Source organism: Trachemys scripta, chromosome 3 (assembly GCF_013100865.1).
Source record: "Trachemys scripta elegans isolate TJP31775 chromosome 3, CAS_Tse_1.0, whole genome shotgun sequence".
NCBI classification, from domain to species: Eukaryota; Metazoa; Chordata; order Testudines; family Emydidae; genus Trachemys; species Trachemys scripta.
The window spans coordinates 189,639,318-189,663,911 of NC_048300.1; the positions used below are offsets into that span (position 1 = coordinate 189,639,318).

A 24,594-nucleotide genomic window follows, 5' to 3' on the forward strand; every position below is an offset into this window, starting at 1 on the left:
TCTGATGTGCTTTAACTGAGGGCCCTGTTAAGGAAATCATTATGTGGCACTTTGGGGAAAAAAATGAATATGTGGCAAATTGTAAGGAATATTAATATAATTTGTTTATAGTGAATGTTACTTGACAAACCTGTTCTGAGCAAGTTACATAGTGTCTGGGAAACAAAGTCTCAGAGCTGAATTGGGTAATGCACAATGGAGGCTTTCTCATCTGTTGCCTGTTAAAATCCAGCCTAAGTCAGTAGAGATTGAAGAGTGGCCTGTGAGGAATGAGTTAATTATCTTAGTCTAATGCTTTGCTGAAAAATATCCACAACACAAAACCAACACCCTGTTTGGCACCCTGGTAGGTAGTATCAGCAGAGAGGCCAAGGACTGAATCAGTAATGGAGACTGGAATACTTTCTCCTCCTTCCCCATTGAGACTGAGACACTTCATTGGGGCAACATGGGGAAGTTTGTACTGATTGTTCTGTGGATAAAAAAGGACTCAGTTCTCTGTCAGTCTGGCACTTCTTATGAGCACTAAATAAAATGGTGTGGCTGAGGAGCCACTTAGAATTGATTGTCCAGTGGGTGAAATTCACCCCTGAGCAGAGAGCCAGTAGAAGGATTTGCACCATCTAAACTCTATTTGGAGGGGTGAATTTCACCCAGAGAGAATACCCTGGTATATGACATCTTTGCACTTTCAAAGAGTTCCATAAGATTTAATTACACAGTTCTCATTGACTCATACCCATGAGGGCTGAAGATAAAGGAAAAGGGAAATGGTGCAGACGACCAAGTAACACTGATTCATGAAAAACAAATAAAAACTTGCTATAAAGTGCAGTTTGTGAATTAGTCTAGTTCCAGAGCAGGGCCAAGCTATGAGGCCAGCAGCTCTGTGGAAGAGTGGAAGCTCCAATTTTTCACTGACGTCAGAAGCATTTATGGGGGGGATATTTTCAGGAATATGAACTGTTCTTGACCAGTTTTTGCAGTGGATTAGGCACAAACATGCTTTCCTTGGGCATCAGGTGTATGTCTTTTTTTCCCCACTGTTTTTTTGTCCTTAAACAAAGGGCCCAGTAACAAGAAAACTGCATTCTCCATTGATGTTTGGGTTCTAAGGCTGAACCTACATATGTGGGGAGCGTGCAGCTTCCTTGTGCTTTGGGGGCTCTCTGCTATGGAACCCCATCCCTGTAACACAAGAAGGAGAAAACTAATGAGCCAACCTCAAGTGTTCCAGAGCCCCCATCCTCAGAGCACAGGGAGAAAGAGCGGACTGGCTGCTTCTATGTGTCAGCAACCCTAGAAAATCTTGCACCCCACCTACCAATACCCTCCCGGCTGCTGGCTCTCCACAAGCAATGTGACCTGCTCCAGATTGCAAAACTCACGAAATCCCCATCAGAAGTGCCCCAACTCCTCTGCTTTCAAACTGTCTCCAGTTCCCCCATGAAAAATATCTAGCCGCCCCCTCCAAAAATGTTCCTTTTATAATCATCCTGACCCTTTACTAGATGGTTAAATTCTCCTCCATTCTCAGTGCTCCTTTTTCTGCTGCCACAGCCCTCCTGCTCCACATGACAAGCAATAAGTCCAATTTTCTGCAGATCTAGCAATATGGCTCTACAGTAGAACTAGAACTGGCTGCAGGAGAGGATAAAGCAGGTGTGGTCTAGGATCCAGTCACGGTGCGGCCCCGCTCTTGGGTGGTGCCAGTAAGATCCAGGAACTACAGGAGAGGAGACCTGGAAGAAGTGGGGAGAGAATATGGGAGAAGCAGGAGTGAGTGATGATACAAGCGTCACTGAGACACAATAATAATAATAATGGTGGAGACGGAAAGGGAAGGAGAGATTGAGACGTGGAGGCTTGTAAGCAGCGTTAGGCTGACTGAAGTGATGTGAAAGGATAGAGAGACAAATAGAAGGAGAGGTTTAACTAAAGTGCGGGAGAGGCACAGTGGGATAAAGGATTTTAAAAGTAACTATAGAGGCATAGAGGGGAAAACAGGAAAAAGAGCTGCCTAAGAAAAGAAAATATCCTGAAGAAAGATGAGTTAGAGAAGATTTCAGTTAAGTTGAATGCTTTACATATTCTAGACAACTAGTCTGAGGGGGGCAAACAGAGATGAAATGACAGACTGGTGAAAAAGTACAACAAGATATAGAAGAAAAAAGTGAAAAGAAAAGGGAAAGAAGGCAGAATAAAATTCAAAGGAGATATTGTTTGAGAATTTCAAAGCCGATTTAGGGGATTTAACCACACAGTTCCATTTGAGAGTAGCATGACTAAAACCTCTAGTCTGCTATGAGAATCTCCAGCATAGTTTTAAATTTTATAGCTATGGTGCCAATTATTATATGGTAAAATATGTACATTACTAAATATGTCTGGCTTTACAATTATTGCCTAGCCTGGAGGACGCTAATAGTACAATATTGCCTCAGGCTAAAAATAGTTTCTCAGATTCTGCAGTATTGATGGAAGCAGAAGGCTTCCGTCAATAAACTGTTTTTACCTGAAGCATTTTTGGTGTTGTTTAATTTTTCTTTCCTCTGAGCCAAGCCAATTGTATATTTTTGTGTAATTGTGGATATACAGACCCAAAATGGATATGCTATAGGCAGAATTTTCAAAAGCATTCAGCATCCACATTCAGGGCCAGATTTTCAGAAGAGCTCAGTTCCCATTTAGGCACTAAAATAAGTGGTCGGATTTGCAGAAGAATGCACATTGGGTGCACTTTGGACACTATGCTCTTTTGAAAATCTGGCCATGTGTATCACAAATGGGAGCTTTGGGTGCTGAGTGGTTTTGAAAATCTGGTTCTTATTTTGGTGCCTAAGTGGGAGCTGAGCTCTTTTGAAAATCTTGCCCCAGTTGTCAATATTGAGCACTTGAAAATATAACTCTGTCTTTCGAAGATCTGGCTCTGTATTAAAGTACATTTTAGTTGTATATGCAGTATGCATTGGCCCTGATGACATGAAGTGTGGGTGTAACCATGGACTGCTCCCTACCCCAAAATACGTGTGTTATGGAGGACCTCAGGTAGGCTTTCACATCTGACTTTGCACTATTTTGCTGGCAAAATAGAACTAGCCTTATTGAATTCCCTTAGGTCCTCCTCACTGCAGACTCAGTAATTCATACAGCACAGGGTTGTGCTCCATTTTCATGAGGATTTTTTGTAGGGCTCTTGTTGAACGCCAGCTGCTGATTTGCAGCATTGAAACCTTTGAAGTGATCTCCTGCAATAGTTAACCCATCTTCAGAGTAAGATGATTTTGTCATTTTAGCCTCAGAAGGTCACGTTGGCCTCTGTTGACCCACCACCTGAATAGGTATGCAGTACACGAGCAAAATAGGAGGTTGAAAATGTCAGAATTGTCACAATACACAGACTGCACTAGTGCATTTTCCTACCTTGTGCAATGAAAATCTACTTGTTCCTCCGCACTACATGGTAATGGAGGCTGCTGCTGAATGTCACTTACAGCAGTGTTGTCTGTGGATGTGTTCTACGACGTGAGACCACTGATGAGTGGGGGTCTGTGACTTTCCACATTCCATATGGAAAACATCTGTAGCTGGCAATGTATCTTCCTGAAAAGCAATCTTCTGCTGTTTTAGCATTATGTAGGTCCAGTGTATCAACTTGACTTTGCAGAGATGTTGATTATCACCAGACTCTCCAGATCCAGGTCATTTGCAGAAATGCCAAAATAATCTTTTCAGCAAGACAGACGCTAACATTTTATACTGCATTATGCAAAATGAATATAACAGCAACTGGAAAAGTATATGGTAGTTAAAATGTTTCCAGAAATAAAACAAAAGAAACAATCTCTTACCCTTTATTGTGGCCCCTTAACTCCAGTCCTTGGAGAAGCTTGCTGATTGATGCCAGTGATGCAACCTGAAAATTAATGTCAATTACCCAAAACAAATGCATATAAGTAATGTTAAGGGTCTGATTTAAACCCACAAAAGCCAGGAAATCCAGAGCTACTGTAGGGCTGAAAGCCTGGACTTGACACTCCAGCCTTACCACAAGCCATTGTGCCGCAAAAAAAAGCAAGGGAAAAGGGAGCTGCACCATCACAGGGAATAATGCAGCTTAAGCACCACACCCTTTCTCTGCCCCAAGCCTGGATCCACAGGGTCCCTATATGTTTTACTGTGAAAGTAGAAAGTTCAATGTGGCTCAAGAGATGGCTCTCTTCCCCCCCCCCCCCTCCCCCCCCCCCCTTTTTTTTTTTTTAATTAAACAAAGCTTACCTTTTGGGATTCAACTTAATTAAGTGTTCGTTATTGAGAAAATAAGTGATCATACTTACTGTACTTGCTTACTGTTTTTGCTTACCCAAAATCTCAAATGAAGTAATTGCTGTCAGTGTAATTAGTGTATGTGAAAGATACTTGCTGCAATAATCCCACATCCTAATGAGATCAACTTTGCATTCATGATAAATGAACACACACAGTAATCGAGCTGTTCTGGTGTCAGCATGCACACAAATCAAAATGGTCTTACATCAAAGAAGTACTTATTTAAAAAAAATCTTTCCTACGGGATTTAAATATTTTGCAATATATGATTTTTAAAAATGGGTTGTGATATCACTGTAAGCCCTTGATGGAGTTATGAGCAGGTAATCCATCTCTCCCCATTCATAAACCTATATTTAAATGATTGAACAATGGCAGTCAGCCAGGGGAATCTCACAGCCCAGCCAGTTTGTTGCTAGACAAATACTAGTTGTACATTTAAACTTATGCATTTCTGCTGTAATACTGTATACAAAAGAAATATTAAGTGGCTAGTTTTGTTTAAGAGCATAGATTTTGCCATGATGGATCAAACTAATGGGTTCTTCTAGTCCACTACCCTGTCCCTGACATTGGCCAGTCCCAGACACTTCGAAAGAAGGTGCAGTTAAGTAATGACTAACATAGCAAATACAGTAAATGGGAGAGGGATGTTGAAGTGAATGGCTCAGCAGAACAACTTCGATATGTTACGAAAATGATGAACAAATTAGAAATGGTAGAAAAACAGGCAGACACTTGGAAAGTTTATGGATAACTTGAACCAGATCAGAGGGAGTGGAATGACATCTTTCCCCCATCTTCTCAGGCAACTTCACCAGTTTATGAATGGGGATGGTCCCTTATGAAGATAGGAGCCTAGCCTTCCTCACATGAGAGCCCATCACCCTTCCTCCCTTTCATCCATGAGTGACTTACTATCCTGGATTCTGAGAGGTGTAGTTATACCTAAGAAATTTTTGGAGTCTCATTTTTTTTTGGTCTTCCTCTTTGGATTGAGTACAACAAAGATTCTTTTGTATCTCTGTGTGGTTCTGTTGATGCTTCCTTGTGCAGCAACCTTCCATGTTTTCAGCTCCCAAGTACACATTGAGGAGTACTCCTGCAGTGCCATCTCTTAAAGGAGTGAAGCAGGCACTCCTCTCTGCAGCTAGCCAGCTCCACTTGCTAGTGTTGGGTAGAGGGAGGAGCCATGACACTTCCCCTTTGGGGGTGGCTTGCAGACCAAGGGGTAGTAGCAGGGGGCAGTCACTGTACTTCAGGAAGCATAGAGACTGTAACTATGATCCACGGCATGAGTTGTGGAAATGGGAAAATAGTCTTTTTGCCCTCCCTGACTTGCACATCTGGAAAAGAGCAATCCAAACTCTGGTCCTTAACAAAATAGATGCAGGTGTTTTTTGAGCATATCTTGGTATTGAGATCTTAGTTATATGCTGGTAGGAGATGGTGAAAAGCATGGGACATTATCACAAAGGCCCAATCAGTGGATCAGCCAGTGTCTGTGGAGAAGCTGATCATTTTTATTATTGAGGTGGTCTTCTCTTCACATACATTTTGCAGTATGCTAATTTATCTATATTTTAGACTGTTTTTATCCCATGATCCAGTGCTTAGATATTGTGTTTGCACAACTATGTACTTTTCATTACTTTGACATGAAATACTCTCTAGTCTGGTGTGTCAACAGAAAAGATACTTGAGCAAGGCTAAATTCATTTGGGTGGTTGTTTAAGGGAGAGAGATTTTGTTATGGTTCTCAACAATCAGAAGCAACAGAGAGTCCTGTGGCACCTTTGAGACTAACAGAAGAAAGTCTGTTCTTCTGTTAGTCTCAAAGGTGCCACAGGACTCTCTGTTGCTTTTTACAGATTCAGACTAACACGGCTACCCCTCTGATACTTAACAATCAGAAGGAAACTTGCAGAATAGATGAGTTGATGTCCCACCAGTATTGTCCTTCACATTTTTAATTGGTATATTGTATTGTGCACACAGTAGGTAAAGTACTGTGCATATAGCACATAACACGTAACCCTCAACACTTAATTCGAAGTGCCAAGTATAATTGAAGATCAAATCATTCTAGTAGAATATAGTCTGATTAGAGTTTAATTTAGAAATGGGCCTTAGCTGTAAAGGCTGCAGATATTTGGATGTAGTGTTCCAATTCTGGCCCATTGCATAGCAACGACAAAGAAAGTTCAGAACTGGATCCAAACTCTTCCATAGTTCAAGGAGAGTCAGGTGTCATGTTTAGGTTTCAGTCCATCTCAAATTCAAATGTTACAAATGTCACAAAGTAATGTATACTTCTGGTAAAAGATTAGTATTACAGGATAAATTACATCAGTGCTTAGTCTACAGCAATGGGTGGTATAGAAATACTTATGAAAGATAGATTTGGTTCCATTTTAGAAACTAATCCTGAAATCTTACTCAGGACCAAATACCACAGTCTTTACGCTGGTAAAATTCATTCCTGTTAATATCAAAGGGAGTTTTTCCTGAGTAAGGATTGCAGAATGTGTGTTCCTCTGTTTTTAATCAGTCTAACTGCAGTCTATGCAAGTTTTTCCTGAGAGGGGTGAATAAAACCTGAGTAAAGGTGCTTAGGATTTGGCTCTTAATTCTTCTCCTCAGGGTAGAATTCTTTCAGTATGATTATTTTAAGCTACTAAAATGTTGGTTGGCTTCCATTTGAGTTCAAATCCTAATACTACCAAATAATTATGTGTAGATGATTAAATGTAAAAACGGGCATGTAGTCTCCAAATGCACATTTCAGTCTGGGTGGCTGAAATAGCTCATAACATTCAATGCATGAAAATTGGGTGGAATTGAATAAATTAGCAGAATCACAAAAGGAAACCACTATAGGAAATAGTTTTACACGTGTAATCATTGAAATACTCTAGTGAATGTGTCAATCTGTACTAAATAAATATATTTGTTTATAGACATGCTCTGTATTAGCTTCCACTCTTCCACAGCACTTTGCCAAATAAAATCCCACTCGAAGTAGGATGTTCGCACCCGAGTAGGAGTTTCTTGGATAAATATTTTTTCTATATTTGAGACCAAAACCACTTCTACAAATTTCTGACTTTGATTGAAATAGTATATTTCTTTTGCTTTTTTTCTTCCCATCTCCTCCACTGGCAACCACTGATGCATTACCTTAACTCCTCTTACCTCCCACTGCTATGGTGAACAAGAACCCCACTGGAAACAGAGTGCATCAGTCAGTAATGAGTGCTGACCAGTAATAGAACTGGCCGCACCCAAATGCTTCTACCAGCAACGGCCTTGGAGCCTGAGAAAATTTTTCTGTTTGCAGAACAACTTTCTGCACTCTGCTATTGGACGGGGTCTTATTTTCCCAGCTAAAATGATTCATCGGATTAAAGAAAGAATACAAAATTACATATATTGAATGCATCATTCATCGAATACATTTTGGGGGAATAGGGGAATATGTTGCAAGATGTCTGTGGATACTGTGTTTCAGTTTAACATTTAAAAAGGAGTTAATCAAATCCCAAGAAATGATTGAGTAAAGGTAAAGGCCTTTTATAAGCTATTGTTTTCCCTAAACCAGTTAATTCATTTCAAAGAAAGTTCCATTCCTCTAATTCAATAGCTGCTGATTTCAACATCTGCCTCCGTAAACGTAGTATTTTAGACATAAGAACTGATGGGAAGAAATAATCTAATAAAAATAATAATTATATCGCATGCTGTATTTTCAGTGCTATGCAAACATTAGCTCTGTAATCCATCAATCCTCAGAACTGGGCTTGGTGAGTGGTAGTATTCCCATTTCAAAGATGGGGGGACTAGAAACAAAAAAGAGTTAAGTGGTTTGTCTGAGGCCACACAACAAGTAAGTGTCAGAGCTGGGATTGGAGCCCAGCACTTCCTGGCTTGTACCACTGTGTTCAAGTCATGGGACCGCACTGTCTCGCTACCAAGAAAATTGTTTTCAGTACACAAGCAGGGATTGTGAGACATAATGACATCTAGAAAAATTAACCTCTTTTCTGGGCTGGCTAGAGTAACAGCCTGAGCCCCTTCAGCAACTAAAATGAAACCTTGAAAGACCAAAAGTATCTGTCCTTGGAGAGGAGTCCAGTCAGGCCATTTCATGTAGAATTAATCTGTGTCACAAGTCCAAGGAGGTCCAAAAGTTTGCAGTACATTTTCACATGGGAGTTCTGTGACTAAGTCTCTACACAGTGCTCTGCGTTATAAACGGTAGTTTTCAGAATCCAACCATATATTAAAGTTCTCCTCCCCACGTGTCTCAAAACTTTAACCTCATTCTCAGATCTATTAAACTTCCCACACATATGTTATGGTTGCAGTACAGTTAAATCCAACAAGTTGAGAAATATCAAAAGAGGACACTTCAGCATATCACTCCAGCACTCTTTATCAATCCAGTTTGATATAAATAGGTAAAATTGTTAAGGCGCAAAATTCTGCCCCACACCATTATGGATACAGAGTGTCCCTGTTGCAGTTCTACCGTGTTGGACAGGCCAAGCTTTTGATAGCCCACTCAGGGGTGCATACTACTTTTATACCAGAGGCTGGGAGTAGACAACGGGATGGATCACTCGATGATTGCCTGTTCTGTTCATTCCCTCTGAAGCACCTGGCATTGGCCACTGTCAGAAGACAGGATACTGGGTTAGATGGACCATTGGTCTGACCCAGCGTGGTCATTTCTTATGTTCTTATACAGTGGGGTGAAGCTCCATGGGAGGGATCCTTGTGTGCTACTGTGGACAGAGACTTTGGGGCAGTGGGTGGGCCTATTGGATCTGCTGCTGTAGTGGTTTGGGTGGAGAAGCAGTGGTGGAGCAACTCACCAGCCACTCTGAATCCTGGGGGACAGGGTTCCTCTACCTCACCCCTGAAGAAGACTGTGTGCTGGGGGAAAGTTTTTGGGCTACATGAAATAAGGGTCAGAGCAGGATTTTTTTTTTCAGTATACTAAGTAATGTCTCATTTTCTTTAACAATGCAAAAGAATTTTTCTTTCTCAGACAAGTCTATTAAAGTTGGTGGCAATGATGGAAAAGACTTTGGAAAAGTATGTTTGTTTTGCAATTTACTATGCTGCCAATTTTTGCTTTATAGTTCAATTTTTTCCTTCACTTTCCATTGTTTAAAGTACCCTCTGAGAAACTTAAAATGATGTTTCTCTCCCTACCAATCTTTTTCTTTTTGCAAACATTGATACCCTCCTCCCACACCCCAGTTTTTACTACGGCAGAAGCCCATCAGACCTTTGCTTTAATTGCCTTCATTGTGAGGATATCAGCACAGTCCTGAAAACAGCATTTGATAGACAAGCCAAGTCAACTATTTTCCCTGTGCAACGTCAATGGGTAACTGAGATCAGAATTTGGTCTTTGTTTTTCATAGGTCCTATATATGAACAGAGACTGTTACTGGGGATTTTTTGTTGTTCTCAGCAACAGCCTTGGTGTAAACAAGTAGCCCTGGTGTCAGAGCTAACTTTGATTCTATTAGGAGTCTAGTTATAGGCTGCTGAGCTGAATTCACTTTGGGCCAATGGTGCACCAGCACTGGGGCTCCCCTACTATGAGCTGAAATCACAAAAGAGCTAAAGTTATTAAGAACTGAGAGCACTGAGTGCTGTGTTAACTAGTGGGGGAGCCTGAAAAAAATTGGAGGGAGGGATAGCTCAGTGGTTTGAGCATTGGCCTGCTAAACCCAGGGTTGTGAGTTCAATTCTTGAGGGGGCCACTTAGGGATCTGGGGCAAAATCAGTACTTGGTCCTGCTAGTGAAGGCAGGGGGCTGGACTTAATGACCTCTCAAGGTCCCGGAGATAGGATATCTCCATTAAATAAGAATGTGGCCAAACCCTTTATTTTCTGCCACGCCATAGTTTGTCTCTTGTTTAAAAATAAAATAAAATAAAATGCTTTTAGAATTGTTATTCTCAGCAACAGAAAACAAGGTGGTTTTTTTAAGTTACTTTGAATTTGGGGTGTAAGCTATTTTCTTTAACACACCGGGGTAGGGTACATGTGCATCTCGATACAGCAGCCCTGTGCTGTGTGATTATTAAAATGTTGACGCCATTGGCAGATAGGAAGCAGAATCCCAGAACTGACTTCAGTGAAAAGCATTTTGTTACGGATTGTTGAAGGGTGGTTTTTCGAGGCTGCACTTTTATCAGTGTTTACTTGTGGTTGCCTTCGTAAAATGTGCTGGTGTTTTCGGTCCAATTCCTAGCGGGCAAATGTCCACATCACAGAAGCCACTGTTGTAAATTGACCCTTATTAGCAGTCTCAACAGTCAAGGAAAAAATAGGCACAAATGCTGAAGTTTTTGCCTACCCCTAGATGTGACTAGGACTAGGTTGAAGCACATAGGTGGGTTGCTTCTGGTGAGCTCACTATTTTATGGATCGATACTACACTTTCCAGCACTATCGATCCAGTGCTAACATACATTAAATCAGTAAGGATGCATGAATGCAGCAGAAAGCAGAATTTGGATGGCTCAGCATTGCCATGCATGGATACATATGTGGTATTTATTATTCATTTTTTATATAATGCCAACAGTATATCCTGGGCACTTATATAAATAATACACACACTTGGAATAATATCAAACATCTGTGCTATGACTACTGATTTAACATGGGGTAGTTGAAGTAGAGCTTTAATTGCTATTGTCATAAATTAAAGAAGAGGAATACAGTATTATACTTCTTTTGTATCTATATGTATTTTTCGTAAGGATAGTTCATATCCACATAGGTTAAGTTGGACCTAAACAGAAGCCACTAATTCTATATGACCTATGGATTTTCTTTTTTCTACAATGCTGTTTATATTTAGCCCCTTACGTTAATTTTTATTGTAATATCTAAATAACCTGACACTTCTTTGCATGTGGTTTGATGAAGCAGGCTGGAGAAATTAGAAGAGTAACCTTTTAATCACTGGTTTTTTTAATGTAGACATTGCTATGTTCAAAGAGTTATGAATCTGTCCAAAATGACTTGTTTGATATTTGGGGGCTTATGAAGTTTCAAAGTTAACATTCCACAAATAAACTGGAAAGAAGAAATGGGGGGAAAGAGCATATTTAAAATTAGAGAATCTTTCTGTGTTATGGGTTCCAGGTTATTTGGAATGGAATGAAAGTTAATGATACATCCTTTTTTCCATCCTGGCAGCCAGTATCTGATCCAAGAATGTCTCTTACTTAGAGGACAGGGCTCCCTCCACTGTTCTCAAATAGAGGCTTCCCCTGTCTGAGAGATAATCCTCCCTGATTTTCACAATAAAATTGTAAAAATGCAGAAGGAGAAATATTTAATGAAAAAGTTTTACGTACAAGTCCCACATCAGAGACAAATTCAACTCACATGGTTCAATTTACATATATGCAAATATCAGAGGTTAGAGCAAAATTATTAAAAGGAGGAAAGCCCCATGGTATATCACAAACAAGATGTGGAGCCTATTTGTATTTATGCTTGCTAATGAAGTTCAGCCAAGGCTTTTGCTTTTGCTTTGATTTTGGTGTCTCAATCCGCCATTCGCTTTGTAATCAAATCACTTGCCCACCCACATACACCAGGACAACAAGAAAGCAAGCTTTCTAGTTTTGAAAAAGCTATTGCCCAACTTGGATAGAAAGGGCCCTTAATTCAGAGAGAGACAATTTTTCAGTGACGCAATGCACCAGGTTCTCTGCGGGTGTGAATTGGCGCATCTCCACGGAAGTAAATGGAACTGCAGAGTTACTCTAGTCGAGAATTTGGCCCAATATACTTCAGCACTTGGAATGTACACCGGGTTGTGCTACTCAAAAATGTGAAAGATTTAACCCAAGCCAACCAATTCAAAAATCATGGCACATCTGTTACTTCCTCAGCATAGTATTCAGTCTCTCTCGCATTATGTTACCTGTGAAATAATTCATGCAACTTAACTAGAGCTGGGTCTGTCCAGCAGTGTTAGGATTCTGATGTGGAGTTCTTACAAATTCAGGAATATTCAAATTCTTGGGTTTGGTTCAGGCTTTCCTCTGTGACTCTCTGCTTCAATATGTCTGGGTTGAAAAACCCGGTGACGCCGATTCAGTAAAGTGACATCACAATGGCCGTTGGATGTACGGTAAGTTGTGTTCCATTCTGAATGACCCTGGGCACTTATTATGGGATAGGAGTGGTGTTCTTCCCTTTGTTTCTTTGCACATCTCTCGCTAATGTGAATAAGAAAAACGTGTAGGGCAAAAAGATTAGAGCCCCTTTTTGTAGCATTCAAGGAGACATTTGGTGAATACCTATTAGATGGAGATATACCTATCTCATAGAACTGGAAGGGACCTTGAAAGGTCATCGAGTCCAGTCCCCTGCCTTCACTAGAAGGACCAAGTACCGTCCCTGACAGGATACCTATTTCTTAGGCTTGGTTTCTAAATCTGCATCATAATAGTAGTATGCAGCTTCCATTTTGTAGCTAGACAAACAGTTCTGCCTTCTCTCATCCAAACAAAGGTAAAGGAATGGAGTTGCTTGCACATGACTAAGAGATAGCACAACAGTGATCTTCCCTTTCTCCTCCTGACAAAACATAGAAATAATGCCAGTGACTTCATACTGTTTATAAAAACTCAATTTGCTAGATGACTTACATTTGTTGAGTAACAGTACAAGTTCTAGAGAAGGACACTTTTGCTATCAACAAGTATAAATCTGCTTAAATAAATTTAGGGCTGTAACTGTTCCTAAGAGATTGATGATGTGACTCTTTTAAAGAAAGAAAGAAAGATACACATACAGAGGACAGGGCCGCCCAGAGGATTCAGGGGGCCTGGGGCAAAGCGGGGGAGCTGCGGTGGTTGTACTCACCCGGCTGCGGTCCAGGTCTTCGGCAGCAGGGAGCCCTTCAGTCGCTCCGCGTCTTCGGCAGCACTGAAGGACCCCCTGCCGCCGAAAACCCGGACCGCCACCAGGCCAGGGCTCACGGGGCCCGAGGCAAATTGCCCCACTTGCCCACCCCCCGTGCGGCCCTGACAGAGGATACATGAAGCTATAGTGTGGTGTAAAAGTTTTATTGGCATAAGTTTGGGATTGCCATGTTACTAAGGGTATGTCTATACTTACTTCCGGGTTCGGCGGTAAGCAATCGATCTTCTGGGATCGATTTATCGCGTCTTGTCTAGACGTGATAAATCGATCCTGGAAGTGCTCACCGTCGACACCGGTACTCCTGCTCCGCGAGAGGAGTAGGTGTAGTCAATGGGGGAGCCTGCCTGCTGCGTGTGGACCCGCGGTAAGTACCTTGTAGTTCGAACTTATTCACGTAGCTGAAGTTGCGTATCTTAGTTCGAACTGGGGAGTTAGTGTGGACCAGCCTTTAGAAGTGGGAAGCCAGGGGTTGGCTCTACAAGTCATCTCAAACGAGTGAAGAAAAAGGGCCAGATCTTCGTTTACACCAAGACCACTGTATGCTGCCAGAGTGATATAAGGTTGCCTTGGTATACATAAGAATCTGGCCAAACCCTTTGTTTTATGCCACACCATAGTCGGTCTCCTGTTTAAAAAACGAAAATGTTTTTCACCTATCTTGGCCTGGAGAGCCATGGCTTTCAATACTGTGAATCCAACTGTCATTGACCTTAGAGATAAATATTCTGACTAATACATTTTAGCTACCTGTAAAATAGCTTTCCTATGCATAACAGTGTTTAGATGTTAAGGTGTGAGGTCCTGATATATCAGAACTAGGTAGAAGTGCTGTCTTCCCCTGGAACCGGATGATTCAAGCTCCCTGCTGCTATAAAGGACCCATTCTGGAAACATTCTCTTTGGGATAAGGTTGGAGGTACAGCCCATATTTAGGTAAATTACTTTGAGACCACTGTGGATGAGAGGCACTCATTTATAAATAAGTTATTCAATAAAATGTGCATAGATGAAAATCACTTTGGCAGGTACTGGAAGGGAGAAGTGTTTTGTTTTCATTCTCTCTGAACTCCAAAACAGCTGAAGGGATTTTGTTCAGACTTTCCAGAAAAATTCAGCTTCAGACAGCGATTAAAGAATGGAAAATTTCAGCCTAAGGATGGATGAGTGAAAACAGGGAGTTAAGAAGGAAACTTATTTGCAGCCCTAACTATAGTAGACACTAACTATGATATATTGCTAAATATAGGCTAGTGGAGTGTCCTGCTTTTGTGAAGATGTTGTCTTCCCTGCTCTGAAACTTGCTTCTAAAATGACCTCTGTAGGGTATAGGGAACCATATAATGTTGCCTATGTTGGAAAATTTTAAGCTTGATTATTTCCCAGGTGAGCACAGCCAAGCCTGAGTCTGCCTTTCAGCCAAAAATCCTTTCCCCAACAGGACAGAATATAACCATTTATCTTTCATGTGAATCCAACATTAGTCTCAGATTCATTTATCTCAATGTAAACTGCACAGTAGCCCTAAATGTTATATTTATGTGTTAAAGGTTGTCGCTGTGGTTGTAAATTCTGTAAAATATTGAGGTCAAGGAACTAAAGCATTATTTTTGCATTGACTTCAAAATGCCAGCCATAATGGTTTGGGCAAGCTGTAGATCCAAACTCCCTGGGAGTTTATGCTTGTGGTTGTGGGAATATATTGTATCCTTTTATTAAAGTTATTGTCTGGCCTATTTTTGTATATTTCATGTTTGGGTATTGGGTTTTTTTTATTGTCTTTTGTTTTGTGGTGGTATTGTCTTGTCTGATGCCTGGCTGTGTATCCTTTTGACTAATGTTCTTTTTTATTTTAATACTGTTCAATCTGTATATTGTAATATGACTTGTATGATAGAGGGTGCTACAGTAAATAGCTGGCATGTTTTCTTCTGCATATTCAGTGTGTCTGAAAATCTCTCTCTATAGAAATTGATTGGTGGTGGTAAGTCTGTTCACTTAAAATTCAGTATACATATCATTTACTTCAAAAAGTTACTCGACACTAACCCTTGTACTCATTTAACACCATTATTCAGTATCCAGTTCCAAAGAGGGGAAATTGATTATGCTCATATTAGTTAGAAAATAAATTTAGAGTTTATATATAAGCACCCAGAGAAACACAAAGGTGGCAATGGATAGGTACAACTAAAGAGACATCTATTTACAATGACAGGCACCATATTTAGGTTTTGTGAACAGAGATTAGAATCTGTCCCAAGTTTTCCAAAACTAAGAAAAATAAAAATGTTTCTACCATTTTTCAAAAACTTCAGTGGAGAAAAAAGTTCTACATGGAGATAAATATATTCCTCAACAGTGTCTGCTCATACTCCTCACACACATTGGAGCATTATGCTGATTATGCATAATTATCCGCTATGGTCATTTTAGCCTTTCTTGTGAGGCAGCTGATAACTACTGCCAGAGATAGGATGTTGCACTAGACGGTCTGATCATATATGACAATTACTATGTGGTTCTACATGAGAGGCAGAAAGTGAACCTGACTAAGAACTAGAGTATAAGCTGAGTGAAACACACTAATCTATTTTCATTTTCCAAGCTGACAAACAGAAAGTAAACCAACAGTATGCATGGGGAAAGTCATTTAAAATTCTTTAATTTAGAAGATGTTATTAGTCTGACAAATAAAGAAATATTTTTCATCAATATGCATTTTAACTTGACAATATCCCCTTAAAACTTGTGATGTCCAGTTTTTGTGTAAAGGAGGCATAACTTCCTGCATTAATTCTGGAGGAGATGTTTGAAGTATACGGAAGATATATTAGTAAGATATAGCACTATATCTTATTAAAATTCTCTTTCTCAACTACTGTTTAACCCTCCCATTTCTTTATCAGTGGAACGACTTGATCCTAGGCTACACTATATGGGAGATCAAAGTTTTCTGTACTGCACAGAACTCCTTTAAGTTTAATTTGGTTTGGGGAGGATATACTAGTGGCTGTTTATATAGCTTTTGGCCCAGACTATAAATTAAATCTGGAAAAGCTGTAATGAGTCAGTAATTTATAGACTATTAAGATTTTTAGGTTAGAAGTGATTCTGAGCGATGTGAATAGAGAACACATGGTTTTAAAGGACAAACAGATTCAGCATAATAGTATATTTTTGTCCCCACATATTTTGTAGGCAATTAACAAAATAATATGTCATCTTTTTGCATATCTGTTGCTCTCTTGAAATAGAATCACTAACCACTTGTTAACCACACTGATTTTTTAATAGACAAAGTGGTTGCTCATTGCTTCCCGACCAGAAATGTTCAGATTAAGCACACTATTAGATTGCAGCCAGAATAGTCTACAAAACAGGAAGAAAGCCTTGCCTTGCTCTGCCTTCTTCCCTTGTTTGTGTTGATGTGATAATTCATTACAGATTTTCTCTTTCTTTGACAGAGTGCCTACCGCAGAAATGGGATGACTTTTCTAGCCTGCTAATATGGATGTGGCTGCAGTGACAGGAAAGGCAGTGTTATATTAAGGTGATTTTCTTTTCCCCTCTATGGAAGAAAAAAAATACAAGCTCTAATGTGTCTGTGTACCAGTGAGTGGGCTGGTTTGTTGTGACTATCTACTGGCTGACTCCGTCTCTTTTTCCAGCCCCCTCAATCGTTATTCTTGTTTACTAGCTGGAATGTTAAGCTAATTAATGGCAGGATGTTTGGGATAGTGTGTAGGTGGACAAGAATGCAGATCACACAATTTTGAAATTTGCAATGGGCTTACTGCTGTCAGCCCCCATATCTAAAGTGCAGTGTCATTTTTTATTTTTGAAGTCTGTATGTTTTAATAGATGTGTTGTTTTGTAAAGCAGGTTTGACGCAAAAAGAGGCCAAGGATTTGGATGATTATTTATGCTTTCCTTGTTTTTTCAAAAGTAAAACTGCATTGTTTTGCATTTAATTCCTCTCAAATCAATTTCTTAGACAATGCTAAAAGAATAATACCCTCTCTAGCCAAACAAGGGATTTTTCAGTGAGGATGATGCATAGGAGGGGAGATGAGCTAAGTTCAGATAAGAAGGCTTTTCAGATAGGAAGACTTCAAGTAAATGACTTCAGGTCTTCTTGTTTCAGTTAAATATTAGTATTTTTAGAGTCCCAAGGAGCATCTATACTGAAATCTGTAAATTCTTAATATTGAAATCTCTTTTCTTATTCTCTTCTCTCCCCTGAAGTCAGTGGGAGTCTTTCTTTTGACTTTAATGATCATTGGATCTGTCCTTTTGGCCCCAGTTCACAAGGTACTTAAACGTGTATAACTTTAAGCATATTGTTCCGTTGACTTCAATGGGACGACTCAAGTATTTAAAGTTACAGCCCTGCTTAAGTGCTCTGCTGTACAGACCTGGTCCTGTTAATGTTAATGGGAGAAAATCCAGGCCCTTATTTATTTTTAATTTCTGTTGCTCCGCTTTGGTTTCTTTTTTTCCCTTTTTGTTTGTTTTGGGGTTTGGTTTTGTTTCTTCAAACTCTGACTCTCCTTTTAGCCCTCTTCCCTTCTCTGCTCTTCCAGTCTTTGATATCCTCACAAGCACATTCATTTCTTCCCATGGAAAGTGTACATATATAGAAGTAACCAAGGTCACGCTTGAGGAGACAAAAAGGCTTAGGCCCAGATTCTGCATCAGAATCTGCTACTGTGCCCCTATGGCATCCCATTGGGACAGCAGTCAGTGCTAGTGTATCCCAGAGCAGAGTCAGGGCCTTAAAGACTAAAGTAAACCTTTAAGAAAGATAGAACACTCAGGAGACCTAGGAGATCAACTGTCTGCATTACTTCTATATAGTGTAAGCAGTCTCCTCCTTTGTGCTTAGTATGTGAGGTTTCAACTCCTGCCACTTCTCTGATACAGTCTTATACTTTATAAACGTTTTCATTGGACAGTACCTGGACCCAGTTGCAAAAAAAAATTAAACTAAAAACGTCTGTCTTCCTTGTGATCCAAAAAATTGTGAAGCATTGTAAATGTAATCACAGTGCATCCAATATTTCTGCCATCCGTAAACTGCCTCCTTTTTTTACCTGCTGCATGCCAGTCCTTCTGGAATTAATCTGTATGTAAAGGACTAAAAATAATGTGTACAATACAGTATATTAAAAAAGAAAAAAGTTTTCTGATGTTCCATCTGTGCTTGTTGAAATGTATGATTAAACTTTTCTTTTTATCATCATTCTTATTTTTCTTGGCATCCCTAATCATGGAAAATTATATGCTTGCTGTAAACATCCAGACTTTTTAAAAGGACACCAGCATTTATTGTATTTGGTTTCGATCTTCAGGCATATAGACAGAAGAAACCATTTCAGGCACTGGGTACTGGAATCCAAATTCCTTCCTTAGCTGTATCTCTCCCACATTTTACATTTTAAAATATGCATAAGAAGGAAAAATACTGGCGCTTAGTTTTTACTGGTCTACTTAAAGTCCCAGAGAATGAAGACTCAACATACATTTTTCTCAGAAATATGACAGATCATGTTTTTGTTGGTCTGCTGTATGTTTGTCTATCTTGAACAGTTTGACAGGCAATTATTTATAAAATCTGGGTTTTCCCAGTAAACCCATATAATAACCTTTCACTTCTCTCCAGAAGCCAGCGAGCTGAATTTAGAATAAAACAAGGTAGGTTATGTCTCCCTATCTTGGACTAGGCTAGATAGTCACATAATTGGGGAATATTCATTTTTTGTTTTTTTTTCTTGTCACTACACAGCCCTTTCTCTGATTCCTTCCCTAACGTAAATGAGGGCAGTGTTAGTGAGTGTCACTGATGCCGTTTTCTGTAACAGCACCCTAATATGCCACATGGGAAAAAGATGAACATTAAACAAAAATTAAGAAGGTAATGTATGGTATGATTTTGTATCACTTATGAAAATTGCTAGCCTAGGATCAACTTAAATGCCATATATTAACAGCTTTGTTTTGCATCATTTTAATTGGTAAATAATGTTGATTCTCATAACAGATTTTGTTATATTAGAATCAGTATTTGTAGGTCAGTCATCATGCTATAAATTACCCGAACAAGGGGGAGACCGTGGGTGAAAGCCTGTCTATGGAGTTTTGCCATTGACTTCCTGGGGCCAGGATTATACCCAGTGTATCTAATGGGAAGAGAACAGAGCTGGGAGTAAGGAAATAATGGTTTTATTCACCGCTCGATTTCTGACTTGCAGTGTGGCCGAGTCACCTCATCTTTCCATACCTCAATCTACCTAGAGTGAAACAGGAAAAGTTATGGCCATATTTGTAAATCAGTTTGAAATCTTTAGATGGAAAAAGCTATTTAAATGCAAAGTGCATTTCTAATTAGCGATCGCCTGGTCTCCACATGTAGTATGAATTGTCACTTGTCACTCGTCTTTCTGTAGCTCCCACGGAAGTCAGCGTGAGCTGACAGATGATGCTCCGAACTTCTCAGGAGATGTTTAGCACTTTGCAGGATCGGACACAAGTAATGCCTTTCAAATACAGTACCACTGATCAAACGAAGATCACTCTGCAAAGAATTATTTTCCAGCACTCTTTGAATTTAAATGGGACCTTATTGTTGTACTGACATTCTGCCATCAGTCATGTGCAGATCTCATAAAATATTTTATAACTTCCTGTCTAGCGCTCTCAGAATATTTCATAAACACTTCTACAAATAAAGAATAAATAGAGAATGACATATGTCACAGGTCTACCCCCTAGTTGAAGCCTATTCTATTACAGTTGCATAAGTGAATCTTCTTGTTTTGGAGTCCAAGGTTTAGGCTTTTTTATACCCCTGCTGTACATCTGTACTGAACAGCAATACAGCTAGTGAAACGTGGTGGCATGCATTAAATCCTGGGCTTTATTCAAAGGGCACCAAGCCAGCATTAAGCAATGAAACCATCCCTGAAGGAATTGAATGTAAATTTGATGGTTTAAATGAGGCCAGATGCCCCTAAAAAAAAAAAAGACTATTATTTTAAAAGCTGAATCTTTTAATGCAACTCTTTATTTATTGTGCTCAAGATAATGACATTGTTTTAAAGAAAATCCCATCCATTGTGGAGGAGCAAGAATAAGATACTTAAACTTTTTCATAAATAATTGAAATGTTGGCAAGTGAAACAAACTTTATAAAGGCAGAGGACTGCAAATTTGAAAGAAACCTTCAGACTTTATTGTTAGGAACCATTTTAACTCCCTAAAGAGCACTTGGAGCCAATACAGTAATAGCCTTTCTCAGCAATCAAGCCCCAGACATTGATTCACCATTTTTACTAAACAAAATGGATTAGTAGGTGAACAGGACCAGAAAGATAAATAGGGAAAATCAAGAGCTCAGTTTATAATAATACAGTTTTATTTTTCATTTCATAGCTTTTGTCTGTATTTATTGATAATTCATCTTAATTCCTATTGGACAGAAATACTGGCAGAAAACCTTTATACTGATGACAATCTTGCATATCTATCACACTTTTCATCCAGATGCTCATGCAGACCTTCTCACTGACTGTATGAAAATGTGTTCTGGCGAATGTAGAGTACATTTAGCTACACGCAGCGGTGAAAAGCGGTGTGTAGCTACATGTGGCAGTGAAAGGCTCTGGCGGGGGGTGGTAACGGGAAAAGACTCCGCACATAGAAGCTCCTTGCTGCCGGAGCCTTTCCCTGCAGAGGGGAAAGACTCTTGCAGCTCCCAACTACCGGAGCCTTTCTCCACTGAAATCAATGGGAGTTAAGCACCCAGGCATTTTTGAAAATCCCACTAGGTGTCTATCTGCATCTTTAGGCAATGAAATAAATGTAAAAATCTGGCCCTACGTTACTTGCCCAAGATAACAGAGGAAGTCTGGGGTGAAGCAGGGAATTGAACCTGGATCTTCTACGTCCCAGGTTAGAGCCCTGACCTCAGGGTCATCCTTCCTGTCTACGTAGTTGAAATACTACAACTGTCTAACAGTGCACAACTCAATCCAATGGTTTAGGACAGGACAGTATCCAGTTGGAACTTCAAGGGGAATTGGGTAGGAGGAATGTAATTACTCAGTTTGGAAATTATCCAGGACACAGTAGGTAAAAGCCTTACTCTCCTGATAAATGCCACCGGCTCTGTAATAATCACATCTTGTAAAGATAGAGGCATTATACATCATCCAAAAGATGGCAGCTCCTGTAGTACTCTGTCCCTTAAAATCATGCTGGTGTGTTGGCTCTGTACCATCTCTGAGGGAAGATTGCAAACTGTTTAATCCACACCACTTCCAGCAGTACCTGAATATTCTCCCCAAGATTGCTCATCCAAATATGAACATAACCTGCCTATGCCTAGTTTATGAGATTTGGCAAGGGTCGGACTGCAGGCAATAATATGACAAGTACAATTTTAAAAACCTGTTGTGTTCTAGATAGGGCAGAAAATGGGCTAATTGGTCTACAAGAAATGAAAACCTGGCTGAGTCCATAGGTAGATTAGTTTACACATATAAATGTGTTTGGTGGTTTCACCCTATTCCCACGTTCACATTGCAAAATTACCATGTAGCTTTGTGTAGTTCAACTGAATTTTACAATCTTTGCTAGAGAGAACCCTGGGACTGTAACAACAAAGGTGTTGCAAATCAGGACTGAAGCCCCGATTCAGCAAAAGCACTGAAGCACAAGCCAAACGTTAATAACAGAAGTAAATTCTCAAAGAATTCTAAATCACTTTGCTAACTTAAATTAACATGAACTTTATACAGGACTCACTTCATCTGCTTATGAAATGCAGCCACCTCTGAGGTGAAATGCGGTTGCTGTTCACCACACACAGCAGCACCCAACACATCAGGGCAGGAAATGAAAGACACCTGAGTGGCAGGGGGATTTAGGGAAGGACTGTATAATTATCCAAGTTCATTATTAATCCTCGTTTCCATAAGTATTTATTTAATCCGCAAAATAAAAACCCATCGAGACTGTTCCATTTCATGCGCTGATATGATTTCTTCAAAACCCTGAATCAAACGATGGCAACTGTGTGTTGAACACGGGTGAGTAAAAATATAAAACTGCTCTGCAGGACAAACAGCAACTGTGAGGCTACCACATATACATCAGAAACAAGGCCCACAGAGAGCATGAATTCCATTAGTAGGGGCCTGTGAATATGGGACAAGACACCCTCGTTGCTGCAGGTCAGAAAGGCTGAATTCAGTGCCACTTGGACACTTCTTGCTGCAGCTTCAAATGAATAGAGGTTTTATTGAATTAGGCATGATCAGTCTAGTGTTCTTTGGGTCACCCTACTTGTATTTGAATATTAAACTCAATACAAATCTCAGGTTTGGAATGTTTTTAACGTTCTGTTGCTCCTAAATTTTCCGTATGCCACGTATTTTTGTCTGGACAACACACAAAAGCATTGCCCCAGTTTGCATGAGATACTCTGGGCATCCAGGAAGGGACAGAAGTTGGTTTAGGTTTTGGGCACCGTTGAGGATGCTGAAGCTTTTTGGCACTAAGGAGGAGGGTGCTTCTCTTCTTTACCTGTCCCCTTCAGGGCACTGGTGGATGTGACTTAATGCTTCTGTTGAACTTAACTCCCCTTAGTTTCCCACCTGTACAACTCCTGACAGCTGCCCCACAGCCCACTTGGCAACATCGGGTACTTTGTCCCATATTATGGATAATAACTATTGTTTGCAGATATAGGGGTTATGAACTTATTTCATCTTAAAAGAACACTTAGATTCTGCAGCAGATTCCACATTTCATTGCATAGTGGAGCAGGAGCAGTGATCTAAGCTTGTCAGACCTGCTGAGCTGCCATGTCCTGAACAAAGCCACCATGAACCTTTTCTGTGTCAAACCCATCTAGGAATAGGAAGAAAGCAGAGGCCCTCTGGATGCTCAGGAGGAACAAATGGAGAGGTATCCTCTTCCTCTGGAGAAGAATGGGTATAGATGCTCCACAGAGATCCTAAAAGGAGAAATAGGCCTGTTTTATTCTTATCACTCGCCTCCTCCAAAGACATCCAAGGAAGAATGGGCTTGCCAACCATCTCCTGAAAAGAACTATTGATAAGAAAGAGGGAGCTATGTGTAAGGTCTGTGGTTAAGGCTCTGGCCTGAGACTCGAGTCAGTTCCCAACTCTGCCACAGACTTCTTGTGTAACCTTGGGCAAATCATTTACTCTCTCTGTGCTTCAGTTCACCATCGGTAAAATGGGGATGACAATACTTCCTTGAGTATTCAGATTGTAAGTTTTATGGAGCAGGATGACTCTCTTTTACTATGTGTATGTACAGTGCCTGCCTTAATACACCCCAATCTTTATTGGGACCAATGCGTACTACTATAATGCAAATGCTAAGTAAGAGGGAGGAAGGAATTGGCTGTTAATCCTGGTGGAACGAGGATGAGAGGGCAGGTTGTAATCCTCCAGATGTTACGGTAGAATAGAATTTGGGTAAACTGCCCAACTTTTGGATGCTTGTCCAAATTCCAAACCTTTTCACTTTTTGCCATGGGAATTTTTATGTGCATTTTACCCAGTTGAGATCGGGTTTGTGCATGATATTATATGAATTGGTACATTGCTGAGGTTTGTTTTGTGTGGGCTCTGGTATGGATTTGCATTGTGGTGTCTGAGTGTTTTTGATCTTACTGTATTTTTCTGGTAATCCTAGAGGCAAGGCAAGAATAGCTTGCAAAGTAAAGAAGAATATGGTTGCTATTTGATTCACAAGTAAGCAGCAGAGACTTAGAAAATTAAAAAGAAATACTCCCTATTCCTAGAAGACTGAAACCAAAACACACACACTAGCCCTGATTTTGCAAAAACAAAACAAAACTACCCAGTTTTGGCAACCATTTTGATTTATCCCGTCTCTGCAATACATGGAATATATTTAATTTGACCTGTATTTGCGGAGTTAAATTTGACAGTGAAATATTGACTTATTTATTTTTAAAGTATCTAATAAAATGTTGTTTGAATAGCAAAGATACCAAACGGCTAGGAATAAGTTCCCGGTTTATGCATTGAAGTAGGTATTTTTATAATACTCGTATTTCGAAAGGAGTTGTCAGATTTGGACACTATAGAAATACCTCATTGCTTACTGATATTGTATTTGAAATTTCCTTATATTTTATTATACAAGAATTGTGCACTTGGCTGCCATTTGCTTCCTTCAGACTCCCAAAGGTAAGTCGATTGTGCCCTCTGGGGGCTTTATACTGCTTTAACT

General features: G+C 39.9%; 1 protein-coding gene across 11 annotated transcripts in view; it reads left to right on the forward strand.

Moving 5' to 3' along the window:
- SUPT3H (SPT3 homolog, SAGA and STAGA complex component) overlaps positions 1-18,545 on the forward strand; it is a 438,440-nt gene extending 419,895 nt beyond the window's left edge. For all 11 annotated transcript variants that reach the window (XM_034766666.1, XM_034766665.1, XM_034766667.1 and 8 more), the window contains one exon: positions 16,767-18,545. In XM_034766666.1, the coding sequence (XP_034622557.1) occupies positions 16,767-16,808 (42 nt within the window). In that variant the 3' untranslated portion in view covers positions 16,809-18,545. The remainder of the gene's footprint in view (positions 1-16,766) is intronic.
- The last annotated feature ends 6,049 nt before the right edge of the window (positions 18,546-24,594 follow it).